The sequence below is a fragment of the Oxyura jamaicensis genome, chromosome 1, assembly GCF_011077185.1.
Source record: "Oxyura jamaicensis isolate SHBP4307 breed ruddy duck chromosome 1, BPBGC_Ojam_1.0, whole genome shotgun sequence".
Taxonomy (NCBI): domain Eukaryota; kingdom Metazoa; phylum Chordata; class Aves; order Anseriformes; family Anatidae; genus Oxyura; species Oxyura jamaicensis.
In genome coordinates, this window is record NC_048893.1 from 142,744,583 (window position 1) to 142,764,463 (window position 19,881).

General features: G+C 35.9%; 1 protein-coding gene across 3 annotated transcripts in view; it reads left to right on the forward strand.

The window, feature by feature from the left end:
- Positions 1 to 19,881, forward strand: part of MYO16 (myosin XVI) — a 386,603-nt gene that overhangs the window by 232,266 nt on the left and 134,456 nt on the right. For all 3 annotated transcript variants that reach the window (XM_035317929.1, XM_035317919.1, XM_035317937.1), the window contains one exon: positions 17,452 to 17,563. In XM_035317929.1, coding sequence (XP_035173820.1) covers positions 17,452 to 17,563 — 112 coding nt within the window. The remainder of the gene's footprint in view (positions 1 to 17,451; positions 17,564 to 19,881) is intronic.

The following is a 19,881-nucleotide window of genomic DNA, read 5'->3' on the forward strand; positions in this document are numbered from 1 at the left end:
TTTCTTCTTCTGACACTTTTTATTCTGTTAGGTTTTTTTTGTCTTTTTTTTTTTTCTTTTTGTTCCTCTTTTTTCTTTTTTTTTTTCTTTTTTTTCCTTTTTCCTTGCACTTTACTTCTGATGAGGTAAGCTTTCAGACCAGTGAGCTCTCAGATTTTAATGGAAATTAAGTGGAACTCTAAGCAACCTATTAGTGTACAGAACAAATTTCTCAGTGTTTTTTAGCAGGGCAGATATGATGCCTGGACTGTATAGACTAAAACTTCTTCCCTAAAATTATCTCTTTCTACTTAAATATTCAGCAAATAGTGTCTTGTACTTGGTGTTAAGTCAAAAATTATATCTTTCTGAAAATTGATTCAATTTCCTCTGTCTTAAACCCCATCTTTATATGAGATATTTATGAGTTGTTACATCTGATACGTTTCTAGGAGGTATCATTGCAATTACAGAAGATGTAATCAGGATCATAGCTCGGGTTTTCAAAACAAAACTGAAATATTAATTTGTGTCATCTGTTTTATTTTGCAAATTAAGCAGCTGTTTTTTTGCTCTGTTTGCAGATACGTAAATCTCATGCATAGTATACATCTATGTTATTAACTTTATTTCACAATATTTGTTTTGTGTATCTGGCTGTTCAGTTGTTTTGGGTGGTTCATCTTGAATTCAGGTTAGTTGCATATATACGAGCACACTTTCACTCTAATTACATGTCAAGATATCCAAAATATTATTTTTGAACTTGAAAGCAGAGGTATCTTAGCCTTGGATTTGATGATTAATTTATTTATTCCAATTCTGACATTAGCTGTATGTTATAGTATTACTGCTTTATTCTCAAAGGATTGTTTAAGAAAATATAGCTCCAATGATGACTGGTAATCATTAATTTACATGAAATACAATAATAATTTTTATTTAACAAAACAAAGGTAGTAAAATAAGTCTGAGACTTAGCACAGTGTCTTTGTCTTAGGTCCCAAGCGGGCTTGTTATTTGTCTGGCTTTCAGAATAAATGCTATAGAAATTCTGCTTTGTTTGAGAGTGTAAATCTGAAACTCATATTCCTCTGGGTATTTTCCTTCATCTGATGTTAACAAACCCCTCTTCATTGTATTATTCTTCATACATATTGATTGAATAGTGGCAGAGGGTGTACAGCACTCCACTGGCAGACTCTCAGAGGTAAAGAAATCATTCATTATGATTACCTCTCTTTTCAACAGTGTTTTTTCTCTCGCTCATAATTCTAACAAGCTGAACGTGTAGAACTAACAAGGTGTAAATGAATAAATGAGATGTGTTTTCAGGAATAAATTGTATTTATAAAGCGGTACAGTAAAGCCAAGGCATCTCCTCCATGTGTTTCTCTATTATCCTAAAGATAAGACTCAGATATCTGGTAATCTTTGATATTTTACATTCTCTTGGTGCCAGTAAGCTGTTTGGAATAGAAAAACTAACACCAGATCATATAAAACCACTTTGACTTTTGCCTTTTTAAAGCTGTAGCCAGTTTACTTCTGCATGTTTAGTTATAACCTACAAACCTGCATTCCGTCATTTGACTTGGCATGCTATCATTTGCTATTTCTTTGATTGAGATAGGCTTTGTCTTTCTTGTCTCCGTTGGGGTTAGCATGATATGGAAACATGTGCAGAAAATAAGAGGAGAATAATCTGTCTGTGGCATAAAGATAAAGAGTGGGAGGCAGGAAAAAATGAAATCTGTTCAATCTGAGAGAAAGAAACAAACTTGGTAATTAAGAGCACTGAGAACTATAGGGTACATGTAAATCTACCGAAGACAGAACATACATCTGTCTTAGTTTGAGCAGAAAACTAAATGCACAATAAAACATTGTTTGGAATAAATCGCTTGAAATGGAGAAAGAAAACTGCAAAATTAAATATAATATAAACCAGATGACTTTCCAACTTGTGAATTTTTTTGATGAATACCTTACACCTTAAAGTTTCTGGGCCATGTTCAACCTTTTGTTAGAAAAGAAAAATCTCCAGAGATCAGTGGAAGTTATATATATATATATATATATATATCTTGAGGCTAAATTTGGTCCCTGTTGAAGAAATTAAATGCTGACTGTTTAGGCAGCCCACCAGTATTTCACTTCAGACTGAAAATGGATGTAGCTCCAAAAACGAAATTGCTGTAGAAATCCTAGTTTAAAAGTAGATGTGATTACTCACTTATAAAAATGACAGAGGAGCTCATTTGGCTTTTAGTTTAAGTACAAAATATGTCTCTGCACTTTACTATGATGCTAATCATCTCTTATGTGGGGGGAGATTCAGTGGATTCATCTCCTGAAACCACTTACCTATTACATTGCATAAATCTACAGTGATAATATAGTTCTGCAATTTATATTTCAAAAGTCACTCTTAAAATCATCCTGATACAATTATTGTAGATGAATTTCCAGTCAGAAATGGGTCATTTAAGAAATTGTTATTGGCATATGGCAGCCCCAGTCATTGAACGTGGCTCACCTCAACTTAATGTTAGATTGGAGAGAGATGATACCTCTCACTGTTGTTTGAGCTGGCTGCCTGAGCTAGCCTGAATTTTTTGACTTCACTGGAATAACTTCACTGTTACTGTTAGCCTGCTCCCTCTCAAAAGGTTAGGAAGGGCTGACCCAAGGTGTAGCCTGGTTTTCTTTCCTAAGTTCTTTCACTAAACATACATCAAAATCAACTCTACACCGAGGTTAAACCTGATGCTATCAGGTTGCTGCTATTCACAGTTTCTTTTGATTCCTGCTGAAACTACATGTAGATATTTTTATTTTTTTAATTATAATTACTCAATTGAGTTTTATCATCCTAGATGTAGCTAAGTCTTGAGAATATGTTAATTGAGTGCTAACAACCAGAGGTTGTTAGGATCTCGGTTTTATACAGCTCCTAAAAATGGCAGCTCCATCAGTCCTGGCTTCTAAAATGATTTTCTGCAGTGTAATGCTGGACAGGAGTCCAGGAATGTCTTGTACTGCACCACCAGCTTGCAGGCGATCTGTGGAACTACTTTGTTCTGGGTGAGGGTCTTATTTATGACACACCTCTTTGAATCACAGTACAAAGTGCTGCTGCTGCGACTCACTTCAGTGCAACAAAAATCATATGAAACTGGATGTGCTCAGTGATCAATATCAAAGGTAAACAATATTGTTTCAAGTATAGTATCAATATTTTTGAGTCACCTTTAATTGGCAGTGAACAGGTTTAAAATAGTACTGTTTGGGAGCGATGCTTAATGATTTTCACATATATGCTAGCCTGTCTAACCATAGAGAGCTACATTTGCACATATCTGTGCAAACAGCACCTGGGATCAGACAAGGAGACATACTGAGGAGAGCTGGGAATAGTTCATAGGGCTTCAAGGAAGAAACATGGAGGCTCTGTGCTTCTTGACACATCATTTTGGTCTGTGACCTGTCTGTGCTAATAAGGCCTCTGCTTACCTGATCTAGTTTCAACATTTCTTGAACAGTGGTAATATGAGTGAGAAAGGCCAGTTTGAGCAAAGAATGTTGCAAATCAAGAAAGTCCTCTAAAATAAGGAACTTGGTAGAAAATTTCTGCTGACTAAGATGGTGGAAATGGGCACTGAAATGATGTACAAATACTTTTTGAGAAACAAACTGCATTTGTAATAGTCATTACAGAGAAGCAAAATTTCTGGTTTATGACGTATGCTGGTACCTTCTAATTTGTACTTTAACCTTTATGAAATTTTAGCATGACCAGGTCATTAAATGGGTAAAAATCAGTTTACTGAGCTGTTATTGCAGCTTAATATTAAACTTACAAAGCAGTTGCAGGGTTTATTTTGACACTGGTACACTCATGCCAGTTTCATGATCTGTTTTGTTACTACCCAAGATGAGGATTACAGTGCCAACCTTTTGAAGGAAAACATCTGAGGCTTTTCACAGTAAAAAATGAATGATGAAAATGATAAAATTAAATGGGAAAATTATTAATTTAGCATAATTACTGGAAACAATTGGGGATTGTCCTATGTCATTAAATTTTTGCAGTAATAGAACTCAGAAAATGTCTGTAAAATCCTCCTTTGATATGTTTTTCTATTGAAATCACTACTAGCTTGGGCTTTATTTTCTATCACTTTCCTTTTCCAAATACAGGTAGGTTAAAACTGCTAGTGCAAGGGATTTCACCTCTTTTTTCATAATGATTCTGAGGATTTGTGTTTGCTTCTGTGTAAGACACCTGTCTTTCTTTCCAGGTGCAGCTGGCAAAATCAGATTCACTCTTAATTGATGCATTTGTACTTCCTTGTACCTGCAGTTCTTTCCCCCATCTCCATAATGTTCTCAGTGATTACTTTCCCACTATATTTTAATCTCCTTCATGTAAACTTGACGTATTTCCAAGGCGAAGTCCCCTGCTAAACAGGCCTCCTCAGTCACAGAACAATTAAGAGGAAAGGAGTGGAGCACCATCCAATAAAATATATCCTATGGTGAACTTAAGATATCTTACAGTGTAAGGTTGATCGTTAAGTCAAAACTGGAACAAGGAACGTATTATTAAAATATGTGGTTCCATGGTTTATTGTGGAGCCTGTTTTTCCAACATGCAATTCTTATCCTCGCCAATATCTTCCCTTTCTAGCTTCCTGCATATCTTAGAAAAAAACAAAGGGCTACTCTAAGGCATAATTCATTCTGCTGTCATCTTTTGTGTTTCTTTTATAACTTATTTTGTTTTACTTTATTTTATTTTTATCCCATTTTGTTTCACTTTCAAGTGTATTTGGATACAAACCTAGCTTCTCTACAGCACTAAATTGCAAGAAGTGTAAATCCCTATATGTAAACACAGTGTGATTTTAGCAGTAAGACTCAGCAAGGGAGACTCTTTGTCCTATTTGGATGCACAAACCACAGAAGTATGTAAATCTGCAATTTTTGGATTTGAGAAGGTCATTTTCTTTTATACCTTGTAAATTCAGTGCAACATAAAGAACCTGCCTAGGAGCAGCCCTTCAATCAAGTCCTCAATGTCCTGGCTGCTATATTTGCTTTGGGTTCACTGAGCATACGACTCATTGGTCTCTAGCACTTTCTGCCTTACAAGAGGCAATGGGAGGCAACCTGGGAGTTTCAATGTCAGAAGCAGTTCATTCATGAGCTTTCATCAGGCGTGATTGTACTGGCTAGGCCAAAAAGGTGACAGAGGAACACACACATGCACGCACCCTGTTCCCATCTTTGGCAGTCCTGCACTTGGGTGCCAGGGCAGGGAGGCAAGCAGCCCTTACTGAGCAGGGGAGAGCAGCTGTGCCTTCACCCTGTGCTCAGGTCATGTAATTTTATGGCTGTGGGAGAAGCAGGAGCCTCTGCTGGCTACTAACGACTGAGGATGGCTGGTTGCTAAATAGATAACATATATAAACACATACATACTTACTCCATTTAAAGTAGAAAAATGAATATTCTTGCTTTGTAAAATAAGTGGGTAAAGTTACGTACTTCACCAACTCGTACTCATGTGTTGTGTGAGACTTCCCTAACCTGTGAGAGGGAAATTGTTATTATTTATATTATGCTCTATTAATTCTTCTTTAAAATGTCTCATTATTGTGAAAATAACATGTATCTCAGTATTTCAAAAGCAACTGGTGACTTCGGTGACCTTCACTTTTTTGGGCCAAGTTAGGGATCTTTCTGTTCAGAATTACTTGTTTAGGATACATACCTGAATACACACAGCCATACCTGCATATACAGGAAGAAGAGGGCTTCTTGTAAACAAGCTGATCTGACACTGATCCAGGGACTACAGTCAGCAGTTATATGAAATTAGTTTGAAGTATATTAGCAATGTTTTAACTGGATACTGGTGCAAGTTACAAGCATATACCAAAAGCACTTTTTGAATTGTAGATCTGATACTGTGGCTCTTAACCCAGTAAGCTTTATTTAATGAATCAGTATTAAAGAAGTAGCAAATGCTGGTGGAGAAATCCCTTGAGGCTCATAAACTACCTGGCAACTAGTGCCAAAGTCTGAACACAGGAGTACAAAATAACTCTTGGTTGTAGGAAAAAAGTTCACACACAATTTCTGAATCATTTCAGGACATGGATTAGACCAGTTTGCACTTGCATGCAGATTGACATATTTACTTTATGTGTTACTTCATGTGTTCATCACAGCTCAATATTTGTTAGTTTTTAACCTTTGTCATTATCACCACCATCATCATTATCTTCATACTTATTATTTAGTGTATATTCAGCTTCAAAATTGTACTGGTGAAGTTCACAGATTTGTGATCTCGAGTGATTCTGTCCTTATAATACTGATTGATATGAATCAGAAATAGGCACTACAAAGTACACTCCTTTATTATTTCTTTTAATTTCATCAGGGTGTGAGAAATCCTATTTTGATTCACTCCTGTGTGCATTTTTTTTTTTTTTTTTTTTTCTTGAATGGAATTATCCTGGAATTACACTTCCATGCAATTTTAGGAACATGGGCAGGAGTTTCTGGTTTAAGTCTACTCCACAGGAATATCAATACAATTAAAAAAATATGTGCTTGAGTTTAGCCTAAAGACATCTGGCATTTTGAGAATAAAGTCCAAGCTGTATCTTTTTGCCTTCCATTTGAGTATAACCACTGTCTGTAAAAATGTACATAATAATACAGGGGAACTTCTTACAGAATGTTTTGAGGTTTTCTTATGAAAATGTCAAGGCAAAAAATATTTACTGAATAATAGTATAAGGTTATTATAAGGTTTCAGTACTGAGCCCAGTTTACAAAAGATGTATCTGAACATCTGATTTTATTAGTTTAGAAAAATACAAATAAGAGTTGTGTTCTGGCTATCACCAAAGCTGTCTGCAGTGTTTAATTTATTAATGTTGTGCTGATACTTTACCTACTGACATTAACACAGTTATTTTTAAAATGCAGTTTTTGGTGCCTTATTGCACTAGCCATGAGCAGAAATTTGTACACTTAAATAGCAGTAATTACAGCTCAGTGCTACTGCACAAGTTTCAAATGATGTAAAATTTGTTCATCTTGGAATTGGTTTAAAAGCTGAAGACAAAAGAAAAAAGGCAATAAAAATATGCCCCTTTTCCCCTAAAAAAAAAAAACAACACCCACAGACAACACAACTAGAAGCTATTCATTATCATGTTCTGTAAATGTCGTTTACTTCATTGATGTCAACTGTTTTGTTTTGTCTTTATCTCATCTCTGTTTACATATCAAACAGTGCTAAGTGCAAGGCAGCTTTTCCCCACTAAACAGTGTACATTGTCCTTTCTCATTCACATGACAGATCTAAAGTAGTAAAAATGTTTGTTGTAGTTTCTTATTCTGTGACTTTGAAAATGTAGTCCAGTTTATTGGCATTTATTTTTGAAAGGTAATGTTTACATACTCAATACCCTTTGTCCTAGCACTTTTGAAAAAAAAATATCCGAAAACATATGTAAGGCTATGAACTCATTCACTCTCAGTCTGATAAAACACTTCTTAAGTTCACTGTTTAGTTATACCTAAATTAAAACTTGGGATGTAGCAGGGGACAGCAAACTTTGTAGGAAAATATGGCACATTTCAGAGAAAGACTTCACAAATGTTTAAAGTGAGGACAGTAAACTGACCTAGTTTTTAGAAAACTGATAGTATAAGGCGTAACATTTCATCTGGAACTAAGATACAACTGAGCAACTGCAATTTCTGCTTAGGTTAAAGTAAAAATTAACTGAGCTGGCAATGTTGAATTTTTCGTGATGATCACTGTGCTTAATCAGGGTTGCTACCCTGAGCTGGATGGGAAGGAGGGATGCAGTCTGCACAGGCAAAAGCCACACGCTTTTCACATGATTGTGCAGGTACATGGTTCATTGGGCTGCACTAATAAGGGGAAGGAAGGGATTTACTTTGTTAATCCATGCTTCTTAATACAATGTCACATTAAATGACACCCACAACATGCATATTGATTGTGTTAGAGCTGGAACCTGATTATAAAATACTGCTTTACCCTCATATGACATTGACCCTCTTGAGAATTTTCTAGTGACAAAGCGTCAATTAATGAAGATTTAAGACTTCGTAATAAAAAAAAGTCCAATTAATACTGGCTTTGTTTTAGGCATATTATCTAAAGATAGGTAAAGTTTAAAGGTAAGTCTTTGTGGCTCATTATGGAGTGTAGCAGAGACACCTCAAATGATGCTGAACAAAACCTCCTATAGTTACTATAGGGCCAGTGGTCCCTTTGAGGTAAGTATCTCACTTACTGTGTTTCCTGTACTACACCTAGGTCATATAGGTGTAGTTCAGGAATACCTGTGTGATACTGCATTGCACTGTGTAGAAATAAATCTATGGTGTGGGGATATGGCTGGAAATTATATAGGCAATGCTTAGGGCAGCTTGAGAACTAGGTCTCTAGTACTCCAGCACCTATCACCTGCTCTGTATCTTAAACACTTCATCTGTTTTTTCCTCCCTTTGTAATGAATCAGAGTGCAAAGTAGGGTGCCAAGCTATAACTTCTGATTCTACTTCATGTTAACATTTATTATGCTACTATTCAAGTGGTATCAGTGGGATGAAGCACAAGTTTGAAGCTAGTTACGCATAAATATTTTGCTGAATTGGGCCAATGAGCAGCAGAACGATATTTTTTCCTACTTCATAGTACATGTAAAACTGGCAAGAAAAAAAACAAAACAAAACAACAACAAAAAAACCTTTATTTCCTTCTTGTTATTCCAGTGGCCTGTAAACACTGAATGTGTTTTCATGATGTGCATCATCTGTGCTTTTAGAAAAACTGATGCAATATTTTATAGAAGCTAACACAGAAAGGGTACTTGTGCATTTTTAAATGACACATTTTAATTAAGGTCAAACTGTAATAAAAGCCTTTACAACACCAAAAGCATATGAATACTTCAGATAGGCATATTTGAATCCATTTGGTCTAAGTGATATGTTCTCCTCCAGGATATAAACAGTGTTGCCTATAAAGTGTTGCCTACCTAGCAGTTACCTATAAAGCTGAGACTTGTCAACCAGCTCATGCAAAGCAAGTGGCAAGCCAATTCTTTTTCCTGCCTGTCAGCACAATTACAAAGAATCTGGATAGCTCTGGGTGATGGTAGAGGTATGCAGGAAATCATATGGAGGATGAGGATTGATATTTTGAAACAGCCTTACTTCATTTCTGTGTTCTGAATTTCTTTAACTGGACAGCACAAAAGGGTTTGGAGAACTCCTGCATGATGAGTTTCCACATAATTACATCATGACATTGAACAGGAAAGTGGGGATGAGCTGGCTTGTATAAATAAATATATGCAAAGTAACAGAATCTCAGTTTTAATAGCTATTTTGAATTAGTGAGTAAACATTAGTTTTATTTGTAAATCCATTTTTATGAAAGAAATGAGGGATTTTTTTGACAAAATCCAGAATTCATTTCTGATTCATAACATCATCTGCAGTGGCCTGTGTTGCACAAGTAAGTATTGATACAGAGTCCCATATTTAGTTAACTATTTGTTTATGTTAAATATTTATTCTTAGCTGCTTGCAGGTGAAAATTATTTACCCACTGATCTTGGACTTCTTTTACCAAAGTAAATATACTACGGAGTGTGGTCAGTTGTGCTAGGATAAGAGTTTATACTATTCTTTTTCTCTGGGGTTAGCTTAGAGAAGTAGAGACATACCAGTCGCAGAGAACTGACACATAGTCAAATGGGTTGGAAGAAAGCACACTACAAATGTTGTAATTGCTCACAGGAACCAGATACCCTGATATCTCACAAAAGAACAGATTATGACATTCCACTCTTCTCAGGCCGTTTTTCTTTCAGTCTTTCTTTTTATCCTTTCACCAGCTAAAGGAACATAAACAGAGAAAAATTATGTTTTCCTTTACCCTTGGTTTGAAAGGGGCCTCCAGAGATCGGATCCAACTCTTTGTATCTAGACAGGATCTGCTGTGCAAACAGACAGGTTCTTTGAAAATCTATTGCAACAGCTACACAAAAGGAAGAGAAGACTTACTGATTTGAACGCTAATGCCGGGACAGTTCAGCTGCATTCTCATTCACGTTCCTGGTTCTTACCAGGAACATGATTTTATTATTCCCAAATCTTGAAACTTGCCTCTTCTGCCTCAGGGTGATGTTTGGAATAAGAAAAGTTTCTGTGGTGACTGTTTCAGCCCTATCTTTTTCCCAGTTCATACAACGTAAAAACTAATATCTAAATAAAGTTAGATTGAGCTCATTTAGTATACATGTTTACCTGGAAGCTCATTAAAATGTTCCAAAATAAAAATCTTATCTTCCCTTACTGTTTTTATGTGAGAAAATATTATTTTTAGTCATCCTGCTAGAATTACAAATAAATAACTTTGTGCAGAAGGCACAAGCCTTTTATTATCTAGATACAAAATCAAACTTAGTTGAATTAGCATGGAGATCTTGTTGCCAGTCACAGCACAAATCCTGACAATTACTGACACAGCTCAAATGGGATATGTATTTCTAAATTCCAGAATTTTGTCCTCTGCCCCCACCCCCCCCAGCTATTTCGAAGATTAAAAAATAATAATTAAAAAAAAAAATCCAGAAGAGGTCTTCTGTGAGTTTCAGACCAAAGAAAGTGATGAAAATGTCTGGATTATTTTTTTTTCTGTTGGTAAATTGTGAATATTAGTTTTTCTTAAACTTTATTATCTCGCTTTAGAAAGGACTATTTAGAAATTGTACAAATATTTATTTCCAAGGTGAGAAGACATTTTCCTTTTCATAAAATAATAAGGCTCTGCTATTTTAACACTACCTTTTGAGGCAGTGTTATATCAGACATTTTCTGGGGTTGACAGATAAACTAGTGAAAAGAGTTGCTGACCTCAGCAGGGGAATTGCAGTACACAAATACATATTGGGTAGGGTTCTGACACTTAAGATTTTCCTGAGTTTAGAACACTATCATTGTTTTTTAAATAATGCAGATTTCTAAATAAAACTGATTTGTCATCAGATGTTTTAGTTGGCATAAGAAAACTGTAAGAGTCAGGTTTCATTTTAGTGTTTGAGGAGCTGTTCGATGGTCAAGATGATGTCTCCAACCGTTCAAGGCCCTACCTGTTCTTGGTCTCTCACTCTTCTGGGGCCAAAATGACTGTTTCTGTCAGGTTCAAAAATACGCAACTGAGAAATCAGTTCAATGTGTTTCATAAGATAACTGATTTTGCCAGGGGCTTCAGGAAGTCCCTGAGCTTTTCTACTGAAGACTTAACTATGATATGTGAAATCCTTATTACCACAAACATTTATTGGACTGACTTACAGTCAGTAACTGACTTAAGTTCAAATATAGTAAAGTTTCAAGACTAACAACTAATCTTTGTATTATGTTTCCCTTGTATCAAGCCTGCAAGCTCGACAACAAAATTCAGATGTGACAGTACTCAGCCTCTGTCAGGAAAGGAATCAAGTAGCAAGCAGCTAGGTGTTAACTTTTTTTTTTTTTTTTTTTTAAATCTTTTCTTTCATCGTAGTGCTTTAACCAAAAATTTTATAGTGATTTAGAACCACTTAATGATATAATCCCGCCAAGAATTCTCTTAATTATTCATGACAGAATGTATTTACTTCAGAAAAGCCTTCTGAAAAGAAATGTCCATCTGGCAAAACAGGCTTCCTCTTCTCCCCTAATTGGAACCCAACTTTAACTGTCCTGACAAAAGGGAATTTCTGATCAAGCAGAGGCAGCCTGCTAATCTCTTTCAGACAGCTTCACTGTCAGATATGAGTTGAACCACTATAAATAACTGTATATTTTTGTATGATAAACAGCAATAATGTATATTTATACACATGACATAAGTGTCTGTTCTTAGAGAAAAATATTTCAAGTGTTGGATTCTACAAATGCAGAATGGTTAGGTGTTGGGATAGTGTTTTGCTAATGTGTTACTTGTTCTGTTAGTGAAATATCAAAGTTTGTAACAAACCTCAGGAAGGTTTACTACCATAGAGTCCCTGTGATGACATCTCACTTTGTGATCAGTCATGGGGACCAAGTTTTTTCTTCTCAGCTAATAAGAATAAACAATACAGCCCGAAGTGCTTTATGACTGTACTTGTCTGAACAGTTGGTTAGTGCAAAATATCAGTCGTCAACCTTTTTTTGCTGGAGATCAGAAAAGTTCCCTGTGTGGCATACATCAACAGTTCAGATCTCCCTTGAGACTCTGATAACCATGGTCTGTAGACACGATGACTGTAGCTGATAGATGCATTAAATTCTAATTAAAATGTGACCAGCTTTTCAACATTGGACAGTAAATCCATGGCCAAAAAGTGGTTGTTTTCTGCCTTTGATCTGACTAAATTTACAAAAGTCAAGAAAAGCTTATTTTTGAAAGGCTGTGGTGTTCTTGACTGTGCTAAGGTATTCTGGCTCAGCACAAGGGAAGCAGAAAGTTGCAGAACTTACCTGGGATTTGAGACATGAAGGTTCGGTATCCCCACATGCTCTAAATGCTTTGAACTCACTTTGAAATGGACTGTCTGACATACCGAGTGGGTAAGCAAGCTCTTTATCTTTCCTGTGGGTTCTGCTGAATTTCCTGCTGGTCGTGACAATAACCAAAAAAGGAATGGCCTCTTCTGAAATAAATTCTCTAATTAGCTTTTTTTTTTTTTTTTTTTTTTTTTAAATCTCTTCACAGATTTTATAAAAGCATATCATTCTGATAGGAAAGACTGGGAATAAAAATACACTTTCACCTTTTGTAATAATTTTGTGAGTCCTACTTTTGATTGCCTTTGCTTTTCATGTAAGGAAATGGAATGACGTGTTTTGTTTGTGTTGAATGAAGCAGATTACTTCATTCAGTACTAAATGCTATTGGATTGCAGTTCAAAAGAAAATAAATCAATTTAAGTTCAATCCAAATCAAATATTGCTTTCCTGAGTTTTTGGCAGAGAAATACAAATGTGCAAAATTAGTACCATTAATGATGGCTTGTAACAATTCTAATGAGAATGATAAGGTAAACGATAACTGTTAACTTTTGGGGGCAGTTAATACAAAAAGAATTTAATGTCACACTAAGCACTTTACATTCTTCGGCACCCCTACCTGAAAATTTGATCTATCTCATTCCAATCATGGTTGAGAAATTATAAACTATGATAATCTGTATACAGAAAAAATGCTATCATTGATTTCTTCTAAACAGTCTTTTTTCTTTTTCTTTTTTTTTTTTTTTTCCTCCTTTGTGAGGCTGGAATGAATGAGAATGTTACAATGCTGCAAATTAGAACGGTTAGAAGAAAAATTAGAAATAAAAACCGTGTAGATAGCCTCCTTTATTCTGTTTGAGTAATTATGTCTTTTGCAGCATTGTTTTATTCATACTGACTGTGCTCTACAATTATTGATTAGTTTATCTTCTTAAAATAACCTCATTTAGTGGATCAGTGAATTTCTTCTTATTTGAAATAAACAGTCGCTGATCACATGTGCATAAAACTTTTTTTGCCTGCTGATAAGCTGTCTGTCAAGAGTACTAGTCCAGTGCAAATGTTGACATGGTAGCATTTAAACAGATGGTTAGACAGTCAGTGGAAATGAGTTAATTATTAGAACTGCATAGGCAGGTTGGTTCATTACTTCTGCCAGAGATATAAACATCACTTGCCTGAGCAGCTATCTTCCACTACAAGGCTCAACTTCAGCCAAAATCTGAGAAACTTTTTCTAAGGCTACTGTAAAGATGTGAATGTGCATTTGCAGAATGAATTCACACTCAGAGATAAGCAGCTTTGTAGCAAGGCTAATAAAACAACCAGTAAGACCACAATCTGTGTGCAGCCTACATGCATTGGGCATTATGGAACATCACCTCTGGCTTGTATAGCAATAGCACCTCTGTTCCTCATTTTTTCAATAACAAAGAATTTAGGATTCACCAGCTCTGGTTTGCATCTGATCACAGACTACCTGGCTGGAAACTTACAGGAACATTGCACACAATCTAGTAACAGCATAGGATTTCATCAATATGAAATATTGATGAAATATCGCACCATAGCTTACAATAATGAATACATAAATAAAAGCAATAACCAAAAGTTACATGGTAGGTTCACAATGGAAAATTTAAGCAGTTTAATCCCTGTTCATCAGCAGCAATGCAATTCTATCCAGACCACTTGAATGTCAAAAGACAAAAATTCTCAATAAATGAGAGAAAAGCTATACAGATTTAAGAAAATATTTACAATTTATGAAATAATGATGTGTCTGCAGTGAAAGACTATTTCATTAGTATTAGGACTTAACACCGTGAGACATCTCCTTTCCCTTTCTTTGTTTTGGAGGAGAGGCAACAACTTAAAATTGTCTTTGAACATTCGTTCTTACATATTAATAGATGATAGTAATATTAGTAGTACTAAAGTTGTCTCAAGCCTTTTAAATTATTTTTCCTTTGGGGCTTGAACGTGAGAAGAGGTGTAGCTCTGCTACACTGTACATTTTATGGGGAGTTTCTGGGGAGTTGTATGATATCAGTTCCAAGTACTTTACACAATTAATCCACACTTAATAAGCACATACTTTATGTTATAAGTGTATGACAATAAAATGGTCTTTAAAGCAATGTTCATCTTTTATTAGTGCTTAAATAGTTTGGAAAACAAGTGGGCCTCATGACATGCTAGGAAAGAACTTCACTGCTTTTAGACTGGGGAAATTGTTTCTAAATTCAAGTGCACCTTACAAAAAGTCCAACCACGTCCCTTTCTGAGTGCACCAACACATCTGCTGATTAAAACTTTGGGAGATTTATGCTGGGAAAGTCAGATTGTCTTCCAACAGGCATGTCCTGGCAGATGCTGCAGTTTATTGCTGGGTTGTTGGAGCCACAGGCGTCTGGTTTGGCGGGTACCCAGTTTGCCCCCCTGCTGTATCAGCAAGAAACACTCATGCTGAAGGCAAAAACTGCCACATGTTGGTTCGTATCACAGCTCAGCTCATTCCTCCAAGGGAGTGAACATTCTGGGTCACTTTGCTATGCTGCCGCCTGCGTTGAGATGAGTTGGTAGTGTTCACACACTTTTTTTGCTGCGATGATATCCACCAGCACTTAAGCTAAGCTAAACAGAATTAATTACATAAGGTTGCTTAAATAAGAAAGGTATACAATATTCTTTTGACAGAACAGGGAAATGTATTTCCTGCTCAGTACACAAAAAGAGACAAAGGGTTCTTCAGTGAGAACACCAGTGAGAAGCCTTTTTTGAAAGAATGGCCATAAGCTTCCAACTCCTCCAGCCATTCAACAATAGGATGTTTTGACAGCAGAATAGATGTTGCTGTAAATCTTTTAATTACGGATCGAAAATGACACAGACAGATGATGCACAGCACTGAATTGGTATAAGCTCACAACGTGTTCAGAACTATGGAAAATTTTCTGCTGGATTAACCTTTATACCAGTAGGTTCTGTGCCAGGTTCTGTGTCAGGTTTATTCTAGCCTCCTTTGAAACATACAGGCAAAGTGAAACAGAACAAAACAAAACAAAAAAACAGAAAACAAACAAAAAAACACATAAATCTGACATGCACTCTCTATCATCTGCTCCAGCTAGTTTGACAGATGTGCTATTATTTGTATTTACCATTTTTGGAAAAAAAAAAAAAAAGTCATGTTTTCAGTAGCATCAAGGAAATGGTACAGAGCTCTGGCAGTGATGATCACAGCACCATGTTCTCAAAGGTTGTGTTAATTCACAGGCTTTAGCCACTGTGATGTGAGGCTTGTTTGTACTTGAAATATCTGCTAGTTGACTTCTCCTGTGGGTGCTTATGCACCCAGGCACACATTTTTCCCATCATTCTTTCTCTGACCACCTACTGAGGTAACTTTTAACAGTTTCAATCCAAACTAATTCCATGCTGGTAAATCCGGTACCAATCTACTAAAAATGCACAGTATATTTCATCCTGTATATCTTGTAAACCTCGCTATTGGCTAGAAAATTGCAAATATTAAATTATTCCTTCACCTTTTTCTAAAAGCTACATCACAAAAAAAAAGATGACCTTTATAAGAGCTTTATAAGCCTTTACAAAAACTTTGCCGAACTTGCATTTTTATTTTGGAGTAGTGTCCTCTACAGTTCAATTAGAATAGGATTATGAACATGAATTGTCAGAAATTAAAACCGTACTTTCCAATCTTTATGTGAGAGATAGATGAAGTGAAGATAAAAGAATACTTTTTTTTTTTTTTTTTTTTTTTTTCCATTTTTAAGGCATTTTTAATGTCAGCATGACATAATTAAAAATCAGATCTTATATTCAGTCACTGCATTCTTGGAGATTCTGACTATATGAAGTTACCTGAATACTTTTAAAAATCTGGCCCATAGACATATATTGAGAGAGTCAATGGATTATTGTAAAGGTTAGATTGCTCTTCTTTTCCCTAGTATTTTGTACTATAGTATTTGATTATTCTGTTTTGTTTAAATTGTTTGTTTGTCCTTCTGTCCGTCCATCCATTTCTCCCCTCCTGCCCACAAGTAAGCTGCTACACTAGATGTCCCTTTTTGTCTCTTCAAATCCTTATTTTTGGGAAGGATTTAGAATTAACTTTTCCTTTACAGTTTGCAGCACTGTAAAGCTTAAGGGTTGTACACTTACTACTCTGTGTACTCAGGTACTACTTTATTCTAGCAGAGGCTGAGGATACCTGTCACCCCATTCAGCTGCTAGGGGAGTGAATGAACATGATGCAATCAGGCAGATAAGAGCTGATCTCTTCCCTAGCCAGCAGGAGGGCGGTTTGAAGCAGCCAGAGTTATCAGGGATCTCCTCAAATTTTTCTTCTGAAGGGAAATCTGTGGTAGTGCAAGAATGGCAAAAATCTCAGTGGTATAAATTAAATCTGAAGTTTTAGTTTACAAATAGGGCTAAAGTTGAGAGCTGGGGGAGGCACAATGATTTCCTTTGTAAGACTTTTTTCTGAGATAAAAAAGGGAAGAAAATATCTGTACACAGAAGTGAAGCAATCTCAGTTGGCTAAGAATTGTGATTTTTTGTCCATTTATGTATAGTCAGTGAATTTTGTCTATATACATGGAAATTCACAAGTGTAGTCTGTGAGTTAATATAGGCATTCAAGGAATGTGAAATTAAGGAGCAAGAAATTAAGCAAAGTGAGGAGCATTCTGTCACAAGTACTGTTCCCTCTGAAATCTGAGATATATGTAATAAATCTCCGATTAGAGAAGAAAAGTTATCTTTTAACCTCAGCAGCTTGATTTTGCACCAGCATTAAAATACTAAATATGCTAGTTTTCTTCTGTGCAGGTATCTAAACCAGAATGTGCTAGAAGAGACGATGTTAACAGCCAACCCTCAAAACAGGGAGAAATTAGCTGCACTAAGACAAGCTCTAAGTGCTATGGGATTCAATAGCCTGGTAAGTTACACAAGTTTATGTTTTTTGCAGCTAAAATCAGTGTTACTTAGTTGAAAGCAGGTTGTAAGGAACTGTCACTGATAACCTTTTGTGGGGGAAAGAAACATCTTTCTGTCTTCTGTTTTTTTCTGTCGGTAAGGATCTTGAAACAATTTACAGTACTAGTTCACTCCAGGGAAATTACTGTAATCACTTTTAATTAGACACAGCACCAACAATGTAAATCTTTTTCATTCTTAAAGATTCACAAAACAGCTTCAAGGTATAATGATCTGAACAATTAAATTACATAGATAAAAGAAACAATCAAATCCCATATGACAGAACCTCATAAAACCCACAGGAATTTTTCCTCTTCCTGATTATCTTCCTGTCCCTTTTAATTTTGTGAAACACACATTCCAAATGCCTTTGCTAGCAACACCTGAAAAGAAGTAAATATATATTTATCAAATAAAATTAGAGCAGGGTAACTTGAAAGAGTTGACTTAATCCCCAGAAAGCAACAAGAAGATAGGTCTGATGTTTGTCTTCAATCCTAAAATGCTCATGAAGAAGATAATTTGGAAAGTTCATCAATAAAAGCTTCTGGAGGACAGAGGTGTGAGGGGAATCAGAAGAAATGGACGGCTGAGTATAAGAACTCATATAAACTCTGTAATTCCCTTCAGGATACTAGGATATTTAACAGACTCTCCATATTTTATCTATCTATCTATATGCTATCTAGCATGCTATAGCTGGGACACTTCTGCAAAACAAATATGTAAGCAACATTAATTTCAGAAAAAAGTAAAAACTTCTTTTCTTCACCCCTACATGATATTTAGCAGCATAAGAAGAAAGCTGGGGAAAAGTTTATGTGACAGTATGCTGGATTATCATAAGAGATGACAGATGGGCAAAGCTTGTACTAAAAAAGGATTGTCAGCAAAAAAATTGTGACCCTGTGTTGAAGCTGTTATTGAGGTGTGAGGTAGAGTAACTTCTGCAGTGATTGTGCATCATATAGTTATTTGGTATTCCCTAGTTAAGGTAGTAACAAATGTTCTTTGGTAACCTATGACACCTTTTAATATAAAGAAACAATGTTTTGTGTTTTTATTTTTTTTTTTCTCTCCATGAATATTAATGTGTCTATGTATGAAGTGGAACACATATGGCTATATTTAACAGAATTATTCTTTACTTCTAAGTCTTAAGCTCTGCACCTGTAGTATTGAGTAGCAGAAGTTCCATGCTTTTCCAATAAGCCAGCATTTAGCCCGGTGTTCACAGATGATAGCTCATCCCTAGCTCTTTGATTAATCTTCCTGTTCCATTAATGAAAGGCTTCAGCTCATAACTAAATAATAGAATACAGAACAAATCACATTTGGAAGCCTGCAGAAACTGTCTGAGGAGAACACTGTACAAAAAGAAAGAAAGAAATAAAAAAAAAAAAAAAAAAAAGAGTATTTGGGATCCAGTACTTCACTTTGCTTAGAGTTCATAGAATCATAGAATGGCTTGGGTTGGAAGGAACCTTAAAGATCACCAAGTTCCTTAAAGATCACCTGTCCCTGCTATGGGCAGGGACACCTCCCACCACACCAGGTTGCCCAAAGCCCCATCCAGCCTGGCCTTGAACACCTCCAGGGATGGGGCACCCACAGCTTCTCTGGGCAGCCTGTGCCAGGGCCTCACCACCCTCTAGAGTTCTTGAAAGGAAGGTCTGTTGCATCTCAGAGAAGCGTAAACCAGCTTCAAGACTCCTCTATATCCAAGTAGCATCAGAATAATCATTTAGTGAACTAGGTATCTGTGGAGTACCAGAGTACTGCAGGCTGATTTCCTGTGCTGAATATTAGAAAGAAGTAATGTAGATAAAACATGTCTCCTGAAATTACTACCCATTACTTCTGAGATACATGGAGAGGTCTGTGTATATTATTCCTTTACTGTCTAGTAAAGGAATTCAATAATAGAGTATCTTTTTGAAGAACAACATAAACATTCTTAAACAGTCTTTAATGGAATCCCACAAAGTACCCTAATGTCTATAAAAAAACTTGTCTTAATGTTGAGGATACATGCATCTTAGAACACAATACAAAAGCGTTTGAGACTCTGGAACCTGAACTAAACCTGAGGCCTTACCAAAACCACCAAAATAAACAACTATTTTCCCCCTCCTGCAAGTCAGTGCAGTACAGTCATCCCCAAACCAGTTCTGAACGAGCTAACAAGCAAGAACTATGCTTTACTAATATGGCATTTGATCTTGCCTAAGAGCAAGAAGCAGGGTGTATCATCCTAGTGTGAATGCCATATTAGTG